Here is a 20,756-nt window from a genome sequence, read left to right on the forward strand (position 1 = left end):
GCACTTTATTGGCTCCATATTTTTCAATTATACCTCAAACAGTTACAGACATCTAGAGATCTTTGAACCTCTGTATGCATAATTAACAAATGCAGAGAAGATGTATGCGGTACTCCAACAAGATGGAGCAACCACTCACACATCCAACCAAATTATGGTCCACATCACAACATGTTTGCTGAAGTCAGACTTGTTAGTAGAGGTCTCTAGCCTCGAAGATCCCCATCGTGTGATTTTTATTTATAGAACACACTAAAAATAGCCCGCATCTCGTGGTCGTGCGGTAGCGTTCTCGCTTCCCACGCCCGGGTTCGATTCCCGGCGGGGTCAGGGATTCTCTGCCTCGTGATGGCTGGGTGTTGTGTAATGTCCTTAGGTTAGTTAGGTTTAAGTAGTTCTAAGTTCTAGGGGACTGATGACCATAGATGTTAAGTCCCATAGTGCTCAGAGCCATTTGAGCCACTAAAAATAAAGTGTATGCTCACAATCCTCACACAATAGTCGATCTTAAACGGAACATTACTAGAGAAATTAACAACATCGCGCCTGCAGAATTACAGAATTTGCTGGTAACATCATCACACAAAGTCAGCGATGACTGGATGCCTATTACCACCACTTCCAGAATGTCATATAAACAGATAACTTTTTTTAACGATAACGGTATCCATTCTTTTTCAGTTAGTTCATTGTTACTTGAATTTCGGGCATGAGGTGTACCAGTTTTACGTCAGACATCATGTATAAGATCTTTTCAAGAATATACACCATCTGAATCATTGTTTACAGGACCCTGGATTGGGAAAACCCGTGGTTGTACGTCTAGTATTGCTGTCAAATCGAATGAAGATGTCATAAAAAATGATTTACCAATTTAAAACATGTTAGTAAATACCTACTGAATACTAACACGGAATGTAATGATGATTTACGTTTTCCAAATTTATAGCAATTAAATAAGGGATTGGTGTAACTATAGTCGCCCATTTACGCTGCTAAGTATTCACACTGATGTAATTGCATATACCAGAAATCTGGTTAATCATCGCCTCCGTTAATTCAGCCGCGAAATTTGTCGATCAATGACATATAACGAGTTGCAACACTGGTGAGCGATATCGAGGAGTTTGTATCTCCGAGTTATTCCACTTGTCTGTTTTTTCCTGCTATTCCGCGTTGCGGTTACGTCTGCTTGTCAAGGACGGCTGGCCGTATATATCTCCAGCGACACAGCTGTTGAGTACAGTGTCAGAATGAATGCCGCGAAGCGCGTACTGGCAAATGCTAGCCATTTAGACATATTTAATAGTGTATTAGGCACCAGGTCATTTCACATTTCTCAGAAGAGGTAACTATACATGACCTTTGTAGCATACTTTCGTGCGCAAAATGTAACATTAGCAGCAGGTGCTAGATATTTAAGTAGGCTACCGTAATGTGCGGTTTTGTGGAATGGTATCGTAGAAGATCCAAAAGCTGAAGATGCGATCTTGTGAGCTAAAGGAAGAAGATACAGGTACTTTGTGATCCACAGCTGTTGTATTGTTTACAATAATGTGTCGTACAGACTTCAGGAAACTTTCACCGTGGCTTGTTTCCCTTTTTATTGTGGAGCTTCCGCCTGTATAGCACTGTTGTTTATTTTGCCATCAGGTTCATTCTGCCCTGTTAATTCATTTCCTTCTAACTTTTTTCTTTACCCCCACGTTTTGTACGTCAGATACGTAACCCAAAGTAGTTAGAGAAATGATTAGTTCTATAGTCTGATGAATACATAATGGCAATGGCATAATTTGGTATATATTTTTTTCCTCGATCTAGTATAGACGAGACAAAGAAATTGTTAGAAAAAGAGTAGGGCCATAGTCAGCATTAATTTTGTTTTGTTATTAAATTGGTATGTGTATCTTATTACAAAAAATTGTTTCCTTCTATTATATTTATTACAAAAAAATATATATAATTTACTATTATATTGCTGCACAATATACTCATTGACGTTTATGGGAGATGGGGCAGCTGCAGTTTCTCCCAATGCTGCATTCACATAAGTTATTGTTAAAATGTGTTTGTAATGTCGTATGAAAGAGTACAGTGAAGGAAAAAAAGATAGAGGATTAATATTATTATAAGTATACTTTTTTACATTTATTGCACTTACTTAACTTTTCGCCTAACATAATGTAGAATTTAAAAAATGAAGCCTTTTACACAGTAATCAAACAATGGAAACTCCAGGATGGATTGTTTGTGCTGTAATAGTAAATGGAAGTTAGGCCAGAAAGTCCAGTACTGAGATAAAATTGTAGCTATACTGATTTTGTTTGTAAAAGTTTGCCCCCATTTTTTATGGTGGTGGAAAAATAACTTATTTGGTGTGGGAACTAGGCCTATGTAATTGGCAAACAAGTTTAGCATTTTACAATTCACACATGGCTGAATGGAGAACTTCAAAGTTTTCTTCATATTTCTTCTTACAGAAGTAGGAGTGAATGAGCACTCTGTGCTAATCATAGTGCACTTGGTCTCTTGAGGCATTTACGTTCAAAGTCCAATTTAAGCTACTGGCAACTTGAAAACTTTAATTTTTGTATAGGATGTATTTAGTTTCCTGATCATTAATCTTGAATACCAGCATTTTCATATACTGCATTTCAACTCTGGACAATGTAGAAATTCAAACTTGTCAGTTTCAGCACTTCACTTAAATTACAGCAGTTCCAGTGTGGTTACACTAAACTTCCTCTCTATGCTTGTTAGAGCTAACATTTTCGTATGTAGGGACGAGGTCCTCAAACAGGTAGTAAACAGAGGCATGCAAGAAAATGAACCCTTGCAATGTATTGCCCTTTTGTATATGATGACTTGATAAGTGTTTAGGGGAATTGCAGGGCAAATGCTGGGGCAGACTCATAAAGCAGGCAGTGTAGATGGAAAATTTAACTCTTTCTTACACACATTCGTAGATCACTTTGTCTTGATTTCCAAACAGAAGCAAGAGGAAGGAATGGATAACTACTGGTATTAAAAAATTGTGTGTGGATTAGGGAACTATACGGTACTGAATATGGAGAACAGTCTGTAATTATGAGTTGAAATTCCATTACCACCAGCATTGTAGAATCCCCCACTCTGTCATTATAAAAGAAAAACTTTGGAAAAAAAAAATCTGGAAGCATAAGACAAAATAATGTGGAACATTATTAAACGAGAAACAAAGAAAAATAGCAATCCAAATGAAACTGAGCTCTGCAGGAAAGAACTCTGGCAGAAATTGCCATTTTTGGATCAATAGTCACTTCCTCACAGTGGTAACAAACATGGTACCCTTCAATAAACTGCCGGATCCACATACTTTACTTACTTGTTCAAACACTGCACACATAACCAGCAGAATTTAGTTTCTAAAATACAAATCGCAAGGCCAAAATTCATGGTCACAAAACAGTAGCAGATAGGCAAATCAATTTCAATTACACATTTCACACTCCTTCCCGTCTTTCCGGAAGTGTTCGAGGAAGTGGCCTGTGATAAAATGCCAACTCATTTGACTGAGAACTTGTTAATTGTTTCATTCACTTTTGTTAAGGATTCTCCACAGAGAAAGCAATAAAATGCCCATGTCCTAGCAAAGCCAAAGAAGGAAAATTACCATGTTGGTATATTTGCTGACCTAGCCAGGTCTTTTGAGTGTGGGGTCTCAAAATTTTCCATGGCAGACTGTCGCAGCATTAATAATGGCATCCCTTGTTGCCTCCTTGTCTAAGATATTGTACTGTAAATAGGACTCATTATTTACAGATGTAGGTAAATACTTTCTTTGAAAAATACAATTGTAATCAAGTAAACTTTGAGCAGCCTATAACCGATAAATATCAGCTGTCTACTATAACTGATGACTGTTAAGGCAGTAGTTCTTTTTAAAGTAAGTTTTGTTTCTCATTTATTTGAATTTAGCTGGCATAATCGTGTATAGCACAAACCAGTATAGGGACAGTTTGTTAATACAGCATAGAGATTATTTTTATGATTTGGTACTCTTTTTAATGTTCACTTTCACTTTTTCCACTTTCCCGAAGGTTCTCCTTTTTGATTGACTCAGTGGAACACTAAGAATGAAATTCATTTTACCAGAGCTACGCATTTATCCTCTGACTGTCACATGGTTCTTTACACTCAACTAAAATGATAATTAAATTCCTGAGTTACTTGTGCAGAAGCAGCTTTGACATTTACTCTTAAAGAAACATCCTGCCTCTATCAATGTCTCTTAATTTGTAGACATTAAGCTGCCTTAAAGAGGCTTGCACAGGATAGAATAGCACGGAGAGCTGCATCAAACCAGTCTTTGGACTGATGACAACATGTGCAACCCAGCTTGATCTCCATGTGTAACAGGTGTCGTCATAAGTATGTGAGCATTTCCTCACTAATCTCCACAGCAAGCTTTAATTACACCTTAACACAGCTACTAGACATCTGTACATGGAAATTCCAGGTTGGAATACCAACAGTGTCATGAAATAGATAAATTGCTGCTCACACTAAAGATAACATGTTGAGGTGCAGACAGGCACAATGAAAAGACTGTTACACCTGACGTATTTGGTTAAAGTCTTCAAATAATAAAAGGAAAGCACACACACTAAAACAGGCTTTGGTCGCAAGCTCATTGTGTAAGTCTTTTCATCACCCCTGTCTGCAACTCAGTGTGTCATCTTTATGGTTAGTAGCAATTATCCTTTTCAAAATACTACTGTACACTTTTAGTTCTTGCCACATATTGCCACTCAATTTTACATGCCAGCAGTTCCTACTAATACCCTCTCCTCAGCTGATGCTCCTCTGTTCTCATGAGAAATACCTTCAAGTAAGTATCTCTTCTGAAGCTACGTAGGGATACTGACATGCCAAGCTCCCTGTGACATACGACAGCCCTAACACATATACTTGGTCTATGGAAAGAAGGGTGACCGTTTGACAGTCTTCCTCAGGCGCCCTCTATTGTGCCCCCTATGACATACAGTATCAAAGTTTGCTGTAACTTTGTTTTCATCTCGGAGACAGTGTCCTATTAGTAGAAGGGAATTAAAAAAAAAAAAAAAAGACAAAATCCTCCATATGGCTTGATAATCTAGTGTGTTAAACGCTATGCCATTTAACTTAAAGCTACCCCAGAAACAGTAGTTTCTACTCCAGTTCAAAATTTATCAAAAAACTGCATGTGTTACTTTCCCCACATCTTAATCCAGTAAAGTAAATGACAAAAAATGGATATGCCCTGGAGGACTGTAAGTACAAAGTAACGCTTATTCTGGAAGCTAGTTCAATTATCGAGGTAACTTGTTTTCACTTAACGTGACACCAACCATTATATCTGTGTTGAATTAGAAATGATTACTTGTTTTAGGTTTCCATATGGACATTGACTTTAATAGTACTTTGTTGAATGAGAATTTCTTATTGGATAGCTTAAGAATCATTAGAGTATTTTGTTTTAAATAAGTGTTCACCCAACTGATACAACAATAATCAGATTAAATTTGTCGCAGGTTGAAAGCAAAGATTATAGATGGTGTGAAAATTGCAAGAGATATTAGAACAGAACTGAAAGTTGAGGTGGAGAAATGGGTAGCAGAGGGCAACAGGCATCCACATCTTGCCGCTATTCTTGTTGGACAAGATCCTGCCAGCAAATCTTATGTATCAAGTAAAATGAAAGCTGCAAAAGAAGTTGGTAAGTGAGGGAATGTCTGATCCCACTTTGTCACAATAACTCCTTTCATGGTAGTTGTTAAAAAATCCTATTTTTTTCCTTTCACTGTTTCCTCAGTGTGTAAAATCACAACATTTGTGTGCCATATGCTACCACCTCTCTCTGCACCCAGGTGAACTGGTCAAAGTCAAATCACAATATATGCCAATTTCTAATTTACATGAATTTCAGTTAGGAGGGAAACTGTTTTCTTAATTTATCAAAGTTTTTCAGGAGTTACAGTGAAGATATTGTATATACTATCACAGCAAACTTTGTTCATCTGAAATCCACAGGCATTCTGATACTGCTACTCTGTCTTAGCTATTGACTTTTTTTTTTTTTTTTTTTTTTTTTTTCAGTGCTGCTTGCTCCAACTTAGTAGATACTGAAGGTCAAATGTACATGGAGCACAGCATTTTTCATTTTAGGCCATTAGTATAAAATGTAACAGAAGTAAGTCAACAATTTTGCAATCTAATAATAAAGTCAAGCAAGATGTGAATAATTTTATTATTTTCAAATTTTACATTGACATTTAAGTAATGTAATTAAAAAAAAACTGTGGGATCACTCCAATTCATAAAATTCCACCACACATTCATGTCTGCAGTGGAAATACTTTTTTACTGAACAGAGTAGCCTAATTGATTTACAATTATTTGTTGTTTTATATAGTAAATAAGTTGATTTTTAAGCAGAGAAAACTGCTGTAGTGTATATATTATATCTGCATGATAGATTAAATATTTAGAGCTAATAACTGATTAAATAAATTAATTTCCAGGTATAACTACAAGTACAATAGCTTTAGCAGACACTGTAACAGAACAGGAATTACTGGATCATATACAGCAGTTAAATGAAGACGTGGCAGTGGATGGCATACTTGTTCAGGTAATAGTAGAAATAGCACTTGCAAGAAGGCACTTAAAGCAGTGAACTGTTAAAAAAACCTTGTCCTACTGCTTTCTCTTGTCTTCACTATGCACTGCAGATATTGCTAATAGTGAATGCTTCATACATTCTCTTGTACAGTACAAACAAATAATTACCAAAAATTTAGTATTGTAGGTAAAACACTTAAATACCATTAATAGTTTATTTTCATTGATGGATGGATTATTGTGTTTCACTGTTCTTAAGATTCTTTAGTTACCTTTACATTACAAGCTGAAAATTATTTCCTTCTTTTGGGCATTGCAAATGCCAGGTAGCAACGGAATACATAAAGTCAGTGATCAAGTCATTTAAATTATGAATAAAAGTTGTATAACAATTTCCTGAGGTTGACAGATGGTTATATGGTCATATAGACATAGGAAATTGTGCATTAGCATTAGTATTGGATATGATTATGGTGCAACAAATCAGTGCTTGCCAGCAAACAACTACATGCTGTAACAGCTGCAGTTTTCTTTTGGAATAAATTACTAGTATGGCTTCTACTAGCTTCACACATTATCTCATCTTATATGCAATTGTGTTGTCCAATATTCACTTTTCATATGATTTTGTAGCTGTGCAATAATTGTTGGTGCTGTGCAAGAAAAATCTATCAGGTAATGGACACAGTTCACTTTTTACTTCTATCCTCCCTTCTCTCACTGTTTCCAAATAGAAATGGGACTGAGCGATGTATCACAATGGCAAGTTATCTGTGCTCTCCCTAAATCACTCGAGGCAAATGCTGGGATGATTACTTTGTTACTTTGAAAAGAACATGGCCAGGTTTCTTTCCCACTACAAGTTTGTCATCAGTGGAATGCTCAACCCTAATTTTCCTTCCATATTTTCTTTCCTTGTCTCCCCCCCCCCCCCCCCCCTCTAGCTTTCCTTTAAGAGAGGTTCTTGGAGACATAGAATGGAAATATGATGTATGTACACCTTTGTGTCTCTCTTGCACATTAGAATTTTCATTTTGAAAAATGTACATCTGCTTGTGTTGCAATGCAGACATTGTTTATCTTAAGGTTGCATTTTTCTTTCAGTTGCCTCTGCCAGAGCATATAACTGAAAGGGCAATATGTAATGCTGTTGCTCCACACAAGGATGTTGATGGATTTAATATTGTCAATGTTGGTAGATTCTGTTTGGATATGAAAACCTTAATCCCATGCACTCCTCTGGGTGTACAAGAATTGATTAAGAGATCAGGTTTGTACTATTGCTTGTAACAAGTGGTAGGATTTAACTGTTCTGTTTGTATAAATATTTTTGGTGTTGGGTTATATGAAGTGAGCATTTTCTAGGTTTGTAATAGCAATTTGTGGAAATCACTTCATTTTACAAAAGATTTTCTGTTTATAAGTTGCAGACAGGCACAATTAAGACACTTATATAATGCTTTCAGCAACAGCCTTCATCAGCAAAAGAAACTCACACGATTCATATACACAACAAGCACACTTCACATATATATGACCACCAGCTCCAGCATCTTGGATCGAATGCTGGAATTGTTGGTCACGTGTGCATGAGGTGTGCTTGCTTGTATATATGAATTGAATTTATTTCTATTTTGCTGATGAAGGCTGTGGCCAAAAGCTTCATGCAAGTGGCTTTGAACAGTGCCTGTCTGCAACTCAACATGTCTTGTTAACGGTAAGTGGCAGTCCATTTTTTTTCCCACATTGTTGTCTTTATCTGTTACTGTTTAATTCAATGAAGGCAGAAGTAGAAAAAGTAAACAAATAATTCTTAGTGTTCATTTACTTTTGTTCTCATAATAGTTCACAAATAAGTTTCAGTGAAATAGGTTGACTATTAATTTTTCTTATGTTTCATAGGTGTAGAGACATTTGGGAAGAATGCTGTAGTTTGTGGCAGATCAAAGAATGTTGGCATGCCCATAGCAATGCTGCTTCATGCTGATGGTCAAGGTATGTTCACATTCTCAGATTTTAAGAGCCGTTATGGGTATCATAAAATTTTACAATACTAGTCTCTAATATAGTGCAACACAATTTAAAGAACAACAAAAATGTTGAATTTGCATACACTAACAGGTATTGGACCTGTTCTTTCTTTAGTTTCTATATTAAGTGTTAATTGCTCCAGAATTTCTGAGTTCACAGCAGCATTCTTGTATTATCTCCATTGTTGGGGCAGTGGTTGGAAGCTTTTATGGTATGTCAAGGAGAAAAATAATAGTTTTTTTCCTTGATGGAAAAAAATTAGTGCCTGTAAGATCCAAAAGACACGATTACTAAAAGCACAATGAAAGAAGGAATATGAGAAGACTAAGTTGCTTGGATAAAGTTTCTAAAAACCACGATTGGCAAGACAAAAAATAACAGTATTTGGGAAGAGATTGTGACTTACATTGGTAAAATCAGTAAGTTACAGATAAATGAAATAAATGAAATAAATGAATATTGACTGAATACATGAAGGAAAAATGTCACACAGATGTACATACATAGACAACTGATGACATTTAGATGTTCTGAAGAATAATCTACAGATGAAGAGACAAACATTCATTTTTTGATTATTAAAATTGATGGAAATGCAAAAGGATTATTGTATGTATCTGAAATAATTGCATCATACCTAGTACCATTTATAAGGCTTTTCATAATTTTGAAATATGGTACAGTGTAGTCGTGAGAAACCATTCCCATATTGTCTAAAGGATGTGTGGCGGCATTGAGCAACACACAACATATTAGTTTCAAATTTTCATCTGGTAATTGAAAATGTAAAGTGATCCTGCACTTGCAGGTACAGCTTTGAACAATTTTTGTGCCATTTGTAAATCTGTTTCTAACAATGATGCTCTTTGTTGTTGCAGAAATCAAACTTACGTTACACTTAAACAGTATTCACTCCTTGCATTCTAGCATTGGTAAGACAATAAATAACAGTATCATTAACAAAAGAAAAGGAAAAAATACAGCATAACTATTGCAAAGCTGTTATTCAGTTTCGAAATACTCAAATAAAACATTGGAATGTACTCTATCTAAAGAAATCAAATGACTTCTGAGAGTATGTGTGAGTGTGAGAGAGAGATTTCTGATTTTTTGGACATCTCTGAAACAAGACGCCACACATCTATGAATATACGTGCATTGATGACCACTGATCATTTCCATGTGGATACATGGATACACTCCCCCCTCCCCCTTCCCCGTACTCCTGCGGAAATCAGTGTGAGGCTGCGAGCAATGAGTATGGTGGAGAAGGGGCGCTATGTAAGTAGTATGCAACAAGTTGGGAATTTGGGATGGACGGGAAGCATGCTCAGTTAGACAAAGTAAGTAAGGTGACCACGTCCACAAATTGGAAAATCCGGTTTCATTTCCTGGTCCAGCAAAAATTTTAACTTGTCACATTGAATTCATTTCAGTGTCAGATTGCATCTGATGTCAGAATTTCTACTTTATTTCGCATTTGATATTGTTTTTCCTTTGTCAATGCAGGCTTTTTCAGCGAATTTTGATGATGAAGTCTTCTCGGGTTATCAGCCAATCCAAGGCATTGTTCTGCAGCAACATTTTGACAAGCTTCCTACTTGTCATCTTCAGGCGACGACTGAGGCTCACGTCTATTGCATGCCTTTATAGTCACCAGATCGCATGCTCCTCTGCAGTGGCTGTGTCAGTTGCATGTCTCCAGAAGGGATGTCACAGATGGTGCTGGGGAGAGCCATGGACTGGGGAACTTGCTGTGTGCTGGAGGGTCCAGACATTTCGTCCTGGCACTGCCTGTCTGTTCCATCTGCTACCTTTATTGCCTTTGCATCAGAGCACTCCTGGCAATACTTGCAGCTGCTACTTCCCATGCAGAGCTCAGCTGGAAACTACTATCCTGGCAAAAAAGATCATCATGGACCTGTGTCTGAACTGCCTCTTTGGTAATCATCACAGAACCCATTCGCCTGGCACAGCACCCTGCTACGTTCAAAGTGAAACATATTACCTTCATTGATGCTGAGCTCTGTGACTACAGATTTGTTTGTTTGGCCAAGGTTAACACTTCCCACATTCTGAATAGCACTGTGAAATACACCATTGCATCTGGTCGATGTATTGTTTGTCACGATAGCAATTGATGCTATTGACTCCATACGATGGTAGTCCTAATCTGTCTTTCATTGAGCTGAGCGTAGTTTTGGTTTTAGGTGGGAATGGTTTTGACATTATTTTTCTCCAGAATCCTGGCAGTCCTGGCCCTGGCTGATCCAGCATGTGGAAGGAATGCCAGTTGGTTACTCTTCTTCCAGGTTATTTCCTTGCTTGGCTGTAGATCATATCTCTGAGTAGCTGTTACTGTGAAAGGTTTCCCGAGGATGATGTAACTTGTTGGGTAGACGCTCCTTGTTCCCTTGTACTCTGTGCACCAAGGTTGTAACCACATATATCTCTTGTGCTGGATGGTGGCAGCTGTACCAAAACACCAGTAGCTGCCACCATCCAGCACAACTGAAATCTGTGCTCACTATCTTGGTGCATAGAATGTGAGACATAAGTGACAAGGAGAGTCTACACTCTTGAATTGCAGCACTTGTGGGGGAAATCTCTCACAGGAAAGGCTGCTCGAAGACACAGGTAAGACGCACTCTCCAGCCAAGTGAGAAGAAGAAAGATGATGACCTGGATGAAGACACAAAGTGTCTGGTGTTCTTTCCCTATGTGGCCGAGATTGCCAGGATTATGGACAGCAGAGCACAGCCTCAACAAAGGTAGTGCGTTTAACTTAGAACAGACCAGGGTGCTGTGCAGAACATGAAACATGTGCAACCAGGAGACAGGTTCTGGGGCTCAATCGTCAAGAGGCAGTGAAGATATAGGTTCATGATGATCTTATCAACCAGGATAGTAGTTTCCAACTGTGCTCCACGTGAGATGTGCCAGTTGCGAAAACATGCCAAAAGCACTCTGATGTGAAGATGACCATGGCAGCAGATGGAATAGACAGCTAGTATGTGATGATTTGACCCTCCAGTGCTTCTTCACTACCATCTGCAGCTCTCTTCACCGTCTGTGACATCGGTTCCGAAGATGCATGATTGGCACAGCCATTGCAGATGAGGCAGAGGAACTTATAGTCCAGTGGCTATAAAGACAAGCAATGGACATGAGTCCAATATTTTGCCTGAAGATCACGAGTAGGAACTTTTAGGAACTTTGTTGAAATGTTGCCACAGGACACTGCCTTAACTCAGCTGATAACCAGAGAAGACATAATCATTATTTTTATTTTTTTCTGTAATAAAAATGTGAAAGGTGCTCTTTTAATTTTGAAATCCTTTGTATTTGACTTCTAAATGTGATTGTTAATTGTGATAAAATACAAAAAAAGCCCTTTCCTTTCAGACATCTTAATTTGAATGAAGCCACTGCACCTTTGTGTTACTGAGTGGGATTAGAAGTGTAATATGATGGTTAGAACCGTTGAACATGTGCGGTTTTTATTTGATTGCATTTTTTTATATAATTTTTCTAAAGTTATTTAGTAGCTGTTCTAGTCACTGGAAACATAAAACTTTGTGTATATACATATAGATGCTATAATCTCTATGCACATAAAGTAAATTCTGTTGCAGGAGAAACTTCAGCAATGGATGCTACAACAACAATCTGTCATAGATATACACCACCTTCACAGCTTGCTACACTGACAAAACATGCTGATATAATAGTTTCAGCTGCAGGTAAGCAACTTTAACATAAGCCAAAACTTTTTATTCAATAGGAACACACCTATTAAAGGCCTTAATACATAGTCCAAACCTTGCAGTAAAGAATGGTAGACATTCTTCAAATAAAAATTATAACATATTTCTATTCTTCATTGTAGTAAATGTATTCCTCAACCTTCCTATTTGTATAAAGCTGCAATGGACCTCCTGCCCCCCCCCCCCCCCCCTCCCCCGCTGACCGGTGTGGGCGAGCAGTTCTAGGCCTTCAGTCTGGAACCGCGCGACCGCTACGGTCACAGGTTCGAGTCCTGCCTCGGGCATGGGTGTGTGTGATGTTCTTAGGTTAGTCAGGTTTAAGTAGTTCCAAGTTCTTGGGGACTGATGACCTCAGATGTTAAGTCCCATAGTTCTCAGAGCCATTTGAAACCCCCCCTCCTCCCGCAAAACATACAAAACAATAAGACAGACAGAAAATGCTGCCATCTTCCTGAGTGACAGCTTTGCTCAACAGTGTGTCATATATTAGCAATACTTATCTCAACAGACAAATTAATTTAAATGATATTAGTCTGATGAACAGAATTTTCTCAGTAAAGCAGTCTCATCTTTTCAGCAAAATGCCACATTTTATTCCATCTAAGTGGATTGATTATAATTGATAATGTGAAAATCTATGTTAAAAAATGATCTTCTTACACTACAGTAATCTTTTTTTTTTTTTTTTTTTAAATTTCTATGAACCTTTCCTATCTTGATTCTGTTTTTATTGCTGTTGGCACTTAGTATAGAATAATTTACACAGAAACATAATAACGTGAAGTGAGGTAATCTGCACTTTTCCACTGCTTATTCCAGCTGTTTCATATTTTTATGAATTGTTATTAGTGAGTTATTTTGAGAAAAGTATTAACTGTAATGAGTAATATGTCTTGAAAAAGCTAGTTGGGGAGCTTGCACAAGCAATAATTTTCTGGTAGGACAAACAAAAAATTATTTATACAAAAAAACAAGAGTGTAACACAATCATCCTCCTTTGCTGGCCATAGCAGTCTGCTACTCACCGACTTTTTATTCGGTAATTGGTGTATGGGACAGGTCTTGCATGTAGGTCTATTGCAGGGATAAGAACCACGAGGTGAGGGGTTGGGGGTAGGGATGGACAAGGACAGTGTTTGATTTAGAAGGGGGGGGGGGGGGGAGGTTACAATACTGTTGTCTTCCAGGAGGGGTTGTTAGAAACTGACTTCTGAAAACATTAATTTAACACTTTTTGCACCTTCTGGAAATGTAAATGTAGCATATGCACTAGTAAAATATGAAGTTATGTCATACCACATTTCAAAATCTGCAGTTCAGATTTATGTTTGTCAGAGGTACCAGTGTGTACTGACACAAATCGAGCACTGCACAAGGACATTGTTTAGGTTCAATGGGTAGCCGAATATCACTGGAAAGGGGGGGAGGGAGGGTGGTAGATGATGAAAGGTGGTCAAAACCCTGGCAGAGAATGTGATTCAATTGCTCCACTGCAGTGCTCCTTTGTGGCCAGACAGCAGGCTTGTGAGAGGTGGTAGGTGACTGAAGGGACAAGGCATGGGAGATCTGTTTCTGTACAAGGTTGGGAGGGTGATGTCAGTTTGTGAAGGCCTCAGTGAGACCCTTACTATATTTGGAGAGAGACTGCTCGTTACTGCAGATTTGACAGCCACAGATGGCTAGGCTGTGTGGAAGGGACTTCTTGGTATGGAATGGGTGGCAGCTGTCGAAGTGGAGGTATTGTTCATGCTTGGTAGGGTAGATGTGAACAGAGGTACTATGTAGCCATCCTTGAGGTCAAGATCAACATTAAGGAAGGTGGCTTGTTGGGTTGAGGAGGTCTAGGTGAAGCATATTGGGCAGAAAGTGTTTAGGTTCTTGAGGAATGGGAATAGGTTGTCCTCACCTTCAGCCCAATCACAAAGATGTCATCAGTGAATCTGAACCAGGTGAATAGTTTGAGATAGTGGGTGGTTATGAATGATCCTCTACATGTCCCACAAATAGGTTGGCGTAGGATGCTGTCCCGTGGATGCCCATTGCAGTACCACAGATTTGTTTTATGTTATGCCTTCAAAGGAGAAGTAATTGTGGGGGAGGCTGTAGTTGGTCATGGTGACTAGGAAGGAAGTTTTAGGTTTAGAATCAATTTGGTGTTGGGAAAAGTAGTGTTCAGCAGCAGTATGGCCATGGAGGATGTTAATGTGGAGTGCAAAGATGGCATCAACACTGATGAGCAGAGTGCTGGGTGGTAAAGGATCAGAAACTGAGAAGAATTGATGGAGGAAATGATTGGTGTCTTTTGCATGGGGCAGTAGGTTACAGGTAATAGGTTGAAGGTGTTGGTCCATGAGATCAGAGATCCTTTCTGTGGGGGGTGCAGTAACCAGCCACAATGGGGCACCCAGGGTGGTTGAGTTCATGAACTTCAGGAAGCACATAGGAGTACTGCAAATGGTGGGATGAGGAGACAGATAGACTCAGAGGAGAGGTTTTGGGGAGGGCGTAAGGACTGGAGATCCTGATGGATTTTGGAAATTAGGTCACTGTGGTAGGTTTTATAGGTGGATGTGTCAAATGGCTAGTGGAGACCCTTTGCCAGGTAATCCTTGTGGTTCATAACCACAGTACTGTTTTCTGGAAGTAGGATTATAAGTCTGAGATCAGTTTTTAGGTGATGGAGAGTGAGGTTGGTTTCCATGTTGTGGGATTTGGGGAATGACAGTGAGGTGACCTGTAAAGTTAGGAAATTCTGGAAAGTTAACAAAGAGTGATTCGGGGGCAATGGGGGTGGATCAGTTGGATGGAGGAGTGAACTGAGTCAGGCAGGATTCAAGTTTTTTTTTTAGGTTGAGGCTTAGTGATAGGGTTAGTGGCAGAAAGTATTTCCACTCTACAGACTTGGAGAAGGAGAGGTGGTCTTCAACAAGCCCATAGTGATTGAATTTGGGAGTGGGGCAGAAGGTAAGTCTTTTTGAAAGGATCAGGGACTTTGGAGGACAGGTTCATGACAGTGTTTTGGATTTGTTTTCGTTGTGGATTCCATATGGTGGTGGAAGGAAAATTCTGAGGGGTGTGGTGAATGTAGTATGTGTGCGAGGCATGGTTTGCCAGCAAGGAGGAGATGAGGGAGAGATTCAATGGAGGCTGTCATCGAGCTGGTTGCGAGTGGTTGTCCAGGTGGAACGGGAGGTGAACAGTTTGGAGAGGTTTTTTGAGGTGGCATTGTGCATGCTACTGTAGTTCCAGTAGGGCAAGAGTTTCAATCTGGGGGATGGGATTTAGGAATTTGGGATTGCAGAACAGGAGAATTTTTTGGGTGGAGAGAAGGTGTTGCAATGAGGTTTGGGCCTGGTTTATATATTTTTGTAGGATAAGGTTGGTGAGGGCAATGGCCTGACAGAATTTGAAGAGATAGAGGTCATTGTGGAAGGAGAGGCTACACCTGGAGATTGGTAATTCGGTTGTCGGGTAGATGCCATGAGCTAGGCAATAATGCAGGAACAGTATGTGGGACTAGGTTCTGGCTAGGGATAGGGAAACTTTTTTGTATTGGTGCAAGTGGAAGGAGCAAGAAGCTTTAGTGGGATATAAGGAAACATGTAAAAATATGTGGAATAATTCACAAAAAAGATGAAGGATAAGGTAATGGGGAAAGTGGTGAGAGCTGATGAGGGATTAAGGCTGACAGTGAAAGCAAAAAAAAAGAAAAAAACTAAACGCACATGAATACAGAGATTAAAAAGAAATAATGAAAAGATGGTAATAGTGGGATGCAGGTCAGTGAGTGGATATGTGTGAAGATAGGGGACAGTGGGTGTAACTGTTCATATGAATGGCTACTGCTGCCAAACTGTTGACAAGACAGCTGGACCACCCAATTGCTGAACGTGCCGCCCAACTTGTTGTGGTTCAGTTCAATGACTGCTTTACAGCATTTGTCAAATGGATCCTTCCTATCAACATTAGCATTTTCTGAAATGCACAGATGGGAGCTCTCCCTACAACATATCCTCCATTCTTATAATCTCCCCCAGCCCCTCCCTCTGCTAATCACTGTTTTCCAGCTCCTTCCCTGCTCCCAATCCAGCATAGCCCTCGCCTTCTATTCCACCAATGCCATCTAAAGGTTCTTCTCTTCTCTAGTTCTCCCCTCTCCCTTTTCTGCTCCTTGCTGCCTCTCCTCCCTCCCTCCTTCCCTCCCCCCCCCTTTCTCCCTCAACCTCAAAACAACATCCTGACTGTACACCCAGCAGTCCTATCCTGTCCCCACCACATACCTGCATGCTCTCGCAAGTAGCACGTCACCTTCCCCCACCCCCACCTCGCTGTCCTTCCCCCTTCCTAACTCATGCCTCTTCCTTATACCCACCAACCACCATGGATTGCTGCTCACATCAGAACTTCTATTTTTGTTTTACTAGAATGTAAAAATCATTTAATACAAGGTGAATGACTTATTGACTGCAGAGTTTTTCAAATATGTATTAACTGCATTTCAGGTGTTCCAAATTTAATACGGGCAGATATGGTGAAGAAAGGTTGTTGTGTCATTGATGTTGGAATTACAAGAATAAAGGATGTTAAAACTGGAAAATCAAAACTAGTTGGTGATGTTGACTATGAAGGTAAGCAGTGTTAGTTAAAAAAATGGTAGAACTGGATCTTTGCTTGTGTTTTTGTGTTTGATGGTGCTAATATATTGCAAGGACTAGAAGTCAGTGCATTGAAGTTTGGTTTGTTAATATAGAGAATCCCTTATTTTACATTTGTTGTTTGTCCTGCCTGTGGCAACTGCCCAACCATGATTTAGTAATTATTCAAATTTTAATAATGAGGCTACAAACCCATACTACCATCACAGGTATCAGTTACCTTAAAGGAGGAGAGTCGTATACGCTGATGTGCAAAAACGTTATCACTGCCCACTGTGAGGTTGAATGCCTCCTGGTGGTGTTGCAGGTGCATGATGCAGTAAGGAAAGAATGTAAGCAAAAGAGAGGCAAATGGGCAATCATTATAGCGAAAGTATGTGTTGCAAATATGGAAATCCACTGATAAGTGATTTTTGACAAAGCACACATTGTTGTGGTGCTGCAACTGGAAACAAGAATCTCTGAAATGGCGAAGCTGGTCACCTGTTAGCATACTTCTGTTGTGAGCAGCTAAGGAAAATGGTTGAAGGATGAAGCCCGTAGGGCTTATGGTATTGGATGACATCATGATAAAATGTAGAGGTTGGAGGATCCCCCAATATGTAATCCAGAGTAGGCAGCGATCTGTGGCAGATCAGATAAGAGTACAAGGCTCATGCAGGCAAAAGTGTTTCAGAGCACTCCATTCAAAGGCCATTGTTGAACATGGAGTTCCATGTCACATGATCCCTATGTGTTCCTGTGTTGACCCAATAACATTATCAGTTATGATTGCAGTGGGCACAATGTCACTGAGATTTCACTGTGGATCAGTATAACCATGTCACCTGTTGAATGAATTGCATATCTCGTTACACCAGGTAGATTGTTAGGTCTTTACACACAGTCATCCAGGAGAATGGTTATACAAAACATGCACTGAGCCACAGATGCAGGCTGGTGAGAGCAGAATTATGCTGTGGGGGTACCCTGAGTTGGTCTTCCATGTTATTTGTGGTGGTAATCAAAGGCATCATGTTGGCAGCGAACTACATGAACATTATTGTGGACCAGCTGAATCACTTCCCTCTACAGTTATGACATCTTCCAGCAAGATAACTGTCCATTTTGCAAGGTCAGAATCATGCTATTGTTGTTTGAGGAGCTTTATATTGAACTCACATTGATGTCTTAGCCAGCAAATACGCCAGATGTATACCCATTGGAAAACATACTGGGTGGCAGCTGTGTGCCTGCAAACCACCCTCTCATGGTGTGTGGGAATTGCTTGACCTGTGCATACACGTCTGGTGCCACATACTTCGGAATCCTGTCAAGACTTGTGCAATCCATGTCAAGCAGAATCTCTGTTGTACTGTGTTTGAAAAGTGGAACAACACATTATTAAATAGGTGGTAATGTTTTGGCTCATTTGTGTGTGTGTGTGTGTGTGTGTGTGTGTGTGTGTGTGTGTGTGTGTGTGTGTGTGGGGGGGGGGGGGGGGGGTAGTGTGTGAGTTTTAATCGAAGGCATCATGTCGGCAGAGAACTACATGAACATTATTGTGGACCACCTGCATCACTTCCCCTTACAGTAATTATCCTAATCTTGTCCTCACAATCCCTATGTGAGTGATATGCAGGGGGCTGTAGTATATTCTTAATCGTGTAAAGCCTGTCCTTGAAACTTTAGTAGACTTTCTCAGGATCTTCGAGTCTTCCAGTTCAGTTCCTTTAGTATCTCTGTCACACTCTGCCATCACTCAAACCTGTGACCATTTGTGCTGCCTTCTCTGGATACATTCAAATCCTCTCTTAGTCCTGTTTGGTATGGGTCCCACACACGTGAGCAGTATTCTAGAATTGGTCACATGAGTGATTTGTAAGTATCTTTTTGTAGATTCATTCCACTTCCCCATTATTCTACCAAACATCTGAAGTCTACCATGTGCTTTACCCACAACTGAGCCTGTGTGATTATTCCATTTCATATCTGTACAAAGTGTTACAACCAGATATTTGTGAGAGTTGGTGAATTCCAGCAGTGACTCATTGATAGTATAGTCATAAAATGCTAAATTTTTTGGATTGTGAAGTGCACAGTTTTACATTTTTGAACATTTAAAAGTGGTTGTCAATCATTCCACCACTTTGAAATCTTATCAAGATCTGACTGAATATGTATGTAGCTTCTTTCAGATAGTTCTCCATCATAGATAAGTGCATCATATGCAAAAAGTCTGTGGTAACCATTAATATTATTCCTCCTCCTCCTCCTCCTCCTCCTCCTCCTCCTCCTCCTCCTCCTCCTCATGATCATCATCATCATCAAAGACTGATTATACCTTTCAGCATTCAGTCTGGAGCATAGCCCACTTATAAAATTCCTCCATGATCCCCTATTCAGTGCTAACATTGGTGCCTTTTCTGATGTTAAACCTATTACTTCAAAATCATTCTTAACCGAATCCAAGTACCTTCTCCTTGGTCTGCCCCGACTCCTCCTACCCTCTACTGCTGAACCCATGAGTCTCTTGGGTAACCTTGCTTCTCCCATGCATGTAACATGACCCCACCATCTAAGCCTCTTCACCCTGACTGCTATATCTATAGAGTTCATTCCCAGCTTTTCTTTGATTTCCTCATTGTGCACACCCTCCTACCGTTGTTCCCATCTACTAGTACCTGCAATCATCCTATCTACTTTCATATCCATAACCTCAACCTTGTTGATAACGTAATCTAAATCCACCCAGCTTTCGCTCCCATACAACAAAGTTGGTCGAAAGATTGGACGGTGCACAGACAACTTAGTCTTGGTACTGACTTCCTTCTTGCAGAAGAGAGTAGATCGTAGCTGAGCGCTCACTGCATTAGCTTTGCTACACCTCGCTTCCAGTTCTTTCACCATGTTGCCATCCTGTGAGAATATGCATCCTAAGTACTTGAAACTGTCCACCTGTTCTAACTTTGTTCCTCCTATTTGGCACTCAATCCGTTTATATTTCTTTCCCACTGACATTACTTTCGTTTTGGAGATGCTAATCTTCGTACAATAGTCCTTAAATTTCTGATCTAGCTCTGAAATATTACTTTGCAAACTTTCAATCGAATCTGCCATCACAACTAAGTCATCTGCATATGCAAGACTGCTTATTTTGTGTTTACATATCTTAATCTCACCCAGCCAGTCTATTGTTTTCGACATATGATCCATAAATAATATTAACAACAGTCGAGACAGGTTGCAGCCTTGTCCTACCCCTGATGCTACTCTGAACCATGAACTCAATTTACCGTCAACTCTAACTGCTGCCTGACTAGCCATGTAAAGACCTTTAATTGCTTGCAAAAGTTTGCCTCCTATTCCATAATCTCGTAGAACAGACAATAACTTCCTCCTAGGAATCCGGTCATATGCCTTTTCTAGATTGATAAAGCATAGATACAATTTCCTCTTCCACTCATAACACTTCTCCATTATTTGCCGTAAGCTAAAGATCTGGTCTTGACAACCTCTAAGAGGCCTAAACCCACACTGATTTTCATCCAATTGGTCCTCAATTAAATACTCGCACTTTCCTTTCAACAATACCAGAGAAGATTTTTACCCACAACGCTGATTAAATAGATACCTCTGTAGTTGTTACAATCTTTTCTGTTTTCATGTTTAAAGATTGGTG

General features: G+C 39.5%; 1 protein-coding gene across 1 annotated transcript in view; it reads left to right on the forward strand.

The window, feature by feature from the left end:
• Positions 1–1,192: 1,192 nt before the first annotated feature.
• Positions 1,193–20,756, forward strand: part of LOC124776399 (bifunctional methylenetetrahydrofolate dehydrogenase/cyclohydrolase, mitochondrial) — a 34,747-nt gene continuing 15,183 nt past the window's right edge. Inside the window, exons 1-7 of the mRNA XM_047251376.1 lie at positions 1,193–1,348; positions 5,553–5,737; positions 6,543–6,652; positions 7,747–7,912; positions 8,545–8,637; positions 12,309–12,416; positions 16,943–17,068. Coding sequence (XP_047107332.1) covers positions 1,254–1,348; positions 5,553–5,737; positions 6,543–6,652; positions 7,747–7,912; positions 8,545–8,637; positions 12,309–12,416; positions 16,943–17,068 — 883 coding nt within the window. The 5' untranslated portion in view covers positions 1,193–1,253. The remainder of the gene's footprint in view (positions 1,349–5,552; positions 5,738–6,542; positions 6,653–7,746; positions 7,913–8,544; positions 8,638–12,308; positions 12,417–16,942; positions 17,069–20,756) is intronic.

This window comes from Schistocerca piceifrons, chromosome 2, assembly GCF_021461385.2.
Source record: "Schistocerca piceifrons isolate TAMUIC-IGC-003096 chromosome 2, iqSchPice1.1, whole genome shotgun sequence".
Taxonomy (NCBI): Eukaryota; Metazoa; Arthropoda; class Insecta; order Orthoptera; family Acrididae; genus Schistocerca; species Schistocerca piceifrons.